Genomic DNA, 3064 nt, shown 5'->3' with positions numbered 1-3064 from the left:
CCTGCTGATAAAAAAAATCTTTCCTATTTCCTATTGATTTACTCTCTGAAAATGTTTTCTGCCATTTTATGGGATTTGGGATCGAAGGAAAACTAAAAAAGGAGATCCATCCTCATTACTCGGGCATCTCATCCTCCTTCCCCCCTCCCTCCCTCCTTCCTCCCTTCCAAAGAGGGGAGAGATAAAAATGCAGGAAGATGCTCCGAGTTCTCACGTCTCTGGCAGGTAAGAGGTCACTCAGCTTTGCAGGAGGTAGTCGGTGGGCTTGCATTTAGCCCCGCCCCGCCCCGCCGAGGCTATGCAGCCCTCCTGCGCTGCCTCAGAAGCCGCAGCTTAGAAACCCCTCAGGCGAGGCTGCCCTAACAGACACTTGACCTTCCCGCAGCTGCGAGGAGACAGCATCAGCCTGAATCACTCAAGGCCTTAAGGAAGTGGGGAGCGTGGAGGGCAAGGAGGGTCGTGTGGAAGGGCCTCCTGGAGATTGGGGCGCGCTTTAGAAGGAAAGGTGCTTAGTCATCCCGGCTCCTTCTGGAAAGCCCAGCTCAGGGCCTTCCGAGCCTCTAGGCCCGCTCTCCGCACTGGGCGTGTCCCAGGGACGGGATGCCTGCAGCACCTCTGTGCTTCCCCCAGCAGATGCCGGTAAATAACTTGAATACATTGTAAGCATTTGAAAGAAAGTATCCGATTTCTATGTGGTCTGGCCTGCTGTAGTCTCTCAGATCTCCAGAGCATCTCAACTCATTCCTGTTCGGACTAGAATTAACACCACTGCCCCTATTTATAGATAATTAGACTCAAGAGGGAATCCAGCCCCAGATTAGTGTCGCCTCTCGCCTCCTCCCACCTCCTGCTTCTGCAGTCACCATTTCCACCCTGGACCCTGAGCTTCCCTTCTCTCTTTCCTGAAAAGCTACCAAACCCTAAAGAGATTCCAGCACTCCGACACCTGAACGGGGACGACCTTCTTCTGCTGGCCAGTTCAATAAAGATCCGACGCCTGTTTCATAAACTGGAAGGATGTGTGAATTTCCCCTCCAGCCAGGTTTGGGAAAAATTAAAGCAACCTTCCTACCTTTCTTCACTTTCTCTAAAACTAATTGCCCTTTGTCACAATTCTGGTATGAAGCAAGATACAATAACAACAATAGCAGCTTTGATAAATGAAAACATTTAAAGACAGTGATGGTGCTTTCCTTTGTTTTCTTGAGTTTTTCCGGGAGGGGGTGTTGGAGATTTCAAGAAAAGTGTATAAAACGACTAGGAAATACCAAGGAATGTGCTTTATTACAAATTTAGAGCACATCCAGAGTCATCACTGGTTGGCATTCTTGGTGGGAAAACTAACAACTCACTCTGAGGACAGCAGAGAACAAGCAAGTCAGCCAAAGTGCCCCTATCAGCCAGAGTTCCATCAGGAAAACCGAAAAGCAGGGAGGGAGCAGGTGCTTCCACAACCTTCCCCTTCCTAAAGGCTGGGAAAGTGAAGGTCAAGGAACTGCCCTGAGGTCGCTGGGGAAATGAGGGAATCTCAGGAAGCCAAGAAGCCAACAGCACCAAGGAAGAGCTGCAACCTCACATCCCGGCCGGTGCAAGACAAACAAACAGCTACCCCCCTCCCCATGTCCACCCTCCTGCCAGAGGTGAAGGATGGCTGCTGCTCCTCTCCCACCTCCCACACCTCAGGCAGCTGCCTCCCCCTGGGGAAACATAATGGTTCCCGCCGTTAAAGGGTTATGGAACAATATGTATCTCCCCTTCTGAGGGGAGGGAGGAGGGATGTTGCTGGATCTGCAGTGATGGCCCAGCACAGCATCCTCTGCTCAGTGATGAAGATGCTTCAGAGCAGAAAGCAGAGTTGAGAGTCGGATGTGGAGAACCCTAAAGACTGGAGCGCCCAACCCTGCCCTCTCCTGAACTTCTCTGACTTCTCAGTTCTCTGTTCTTTGGGAGAGGGAGGAATGTAGTTGGAGGGGCCATTCCTTATAGTGAATAACGCATTTGGTGCTAAGGTGTAGCAAGAGAGATTAAGCCTATCCACCGGTGATTGATCAGTCAGCGTGAGGTACTAAATCATACTGTTTTCCTACTAAGAGCCCGCTGAGGAAGCATGGGGAGAAGGAAGGGACAGGAAGAGTGGAAGGATGCTGTGTCCCAGGGAGGGCTGAGTGCTGGGCAGCACGAAGCAAGTGAGCTACTGGGAGACTAGGGGCTGGTCTTGGTATTAATCCATTCACCACCTTTTTGTTTAAAGCTGCCTTTAACAAATTTACGGTTACCAAAGGGGGAAGCGGGTGTGACGAAAGAAACGGAAGAACAGCTTCAGGGCTAACAGCACATTTTGGCTTCTGTAAGAAACTTGCTTGCTTGCTTGGGGCGGGAAGAACCGGGTTCCTGACTGGCTGATTGAAAATTAAACAGCTCCCTCCCGCCTTGGGGACTTCCCGCCCTGTGAAGGGTATAAAAGCCTCGCCTGACTAACGGGGTCTCACTCACTTCTTTCCGAGTGGGACCCTGTCCGGACAGTTTGTGTAAGCTTCTATACTTGTATAAATCCTTTGCTAATCTTTCTACTTGGTGTTGGTGATTCTCGGATGTCCTTGGTTGGGACACGGGTCGCATTTACCGGGGAACTCGACTCCAGGCGTGTGGCTCCCGGACCGCAACACGGGTGGGGGAGGGATGAATTAGGAGTTTGGAATTAGTAGATACAAACTACTATGTACAAAACAGATAAACAACAGGGCCCCACTGTATAGCATAGGGAACTATATTCAATATCCTGTAATAAACCATAATGGAAAATATGAAAAAGAAAATATGTATGTATAACCGAATCACTTTGCTATACACCAGAAACTAACACAACATTGTGAATCAACTATACTTCAATTAAAAAAAAATTTTTTTTTAAAGCTGCCTTTAGGGGACTTGTCTGGTGGCACAGGGTTAAGAATCTGCCTTCCAATGCAGGGGACACGGGTTCGATCCCTGGTCAGGAACTAGATTCCACATGCATGCCACAACTAACAGTTCTCACGCCACAACTAAGGGGCCCACAGGCCGC

At 49.7% G+C, this 3064-nt stretch overlaps 1 protein-coding gene across 1 annotated transcript in view; it reads left to right on the top strand.

The window, feature by feature from the left end:
- The window catches only part of ERICH6 (glutamate rich 6), a 34391-nt gene extending 33217 nt beyond the window's left edge, over positions 1-1174 (top strand). Inside the window, exon 14 of the mRNA XM_007458384.1 lies at positions 911-1174. Within this exon, the coding sequence (XP_007458446.1) occupies positions 911-1174 (264 nt within the window). The remainder of the gene's footprint in view (positions 1-910) is intronic.
- The last annotated feature ends 1890 nt before the right edge of the window (positions 1175-3064 follow it).

Source organism: Lipotes vexillifer, unplaced genomic scaffold (assembly GCF_000442215.2).
Source record: "Lipotes vexillifer unplaced genomic scaffold, Lipotes_vexillifer_v1.1 scaffold808, whole genome shotgun sequence".
NCBI lineage: Eukaryota > Metazoa > Chordata > Mammalia > Artiodactyla > Lipotidae > Lipotes > Lipotes vexillifer.
The sequence above is the reverse complement of the archived record's forward strand: the minus strand, read 5'-3'. Positions and strand labels throughout refer to the sequence as shown.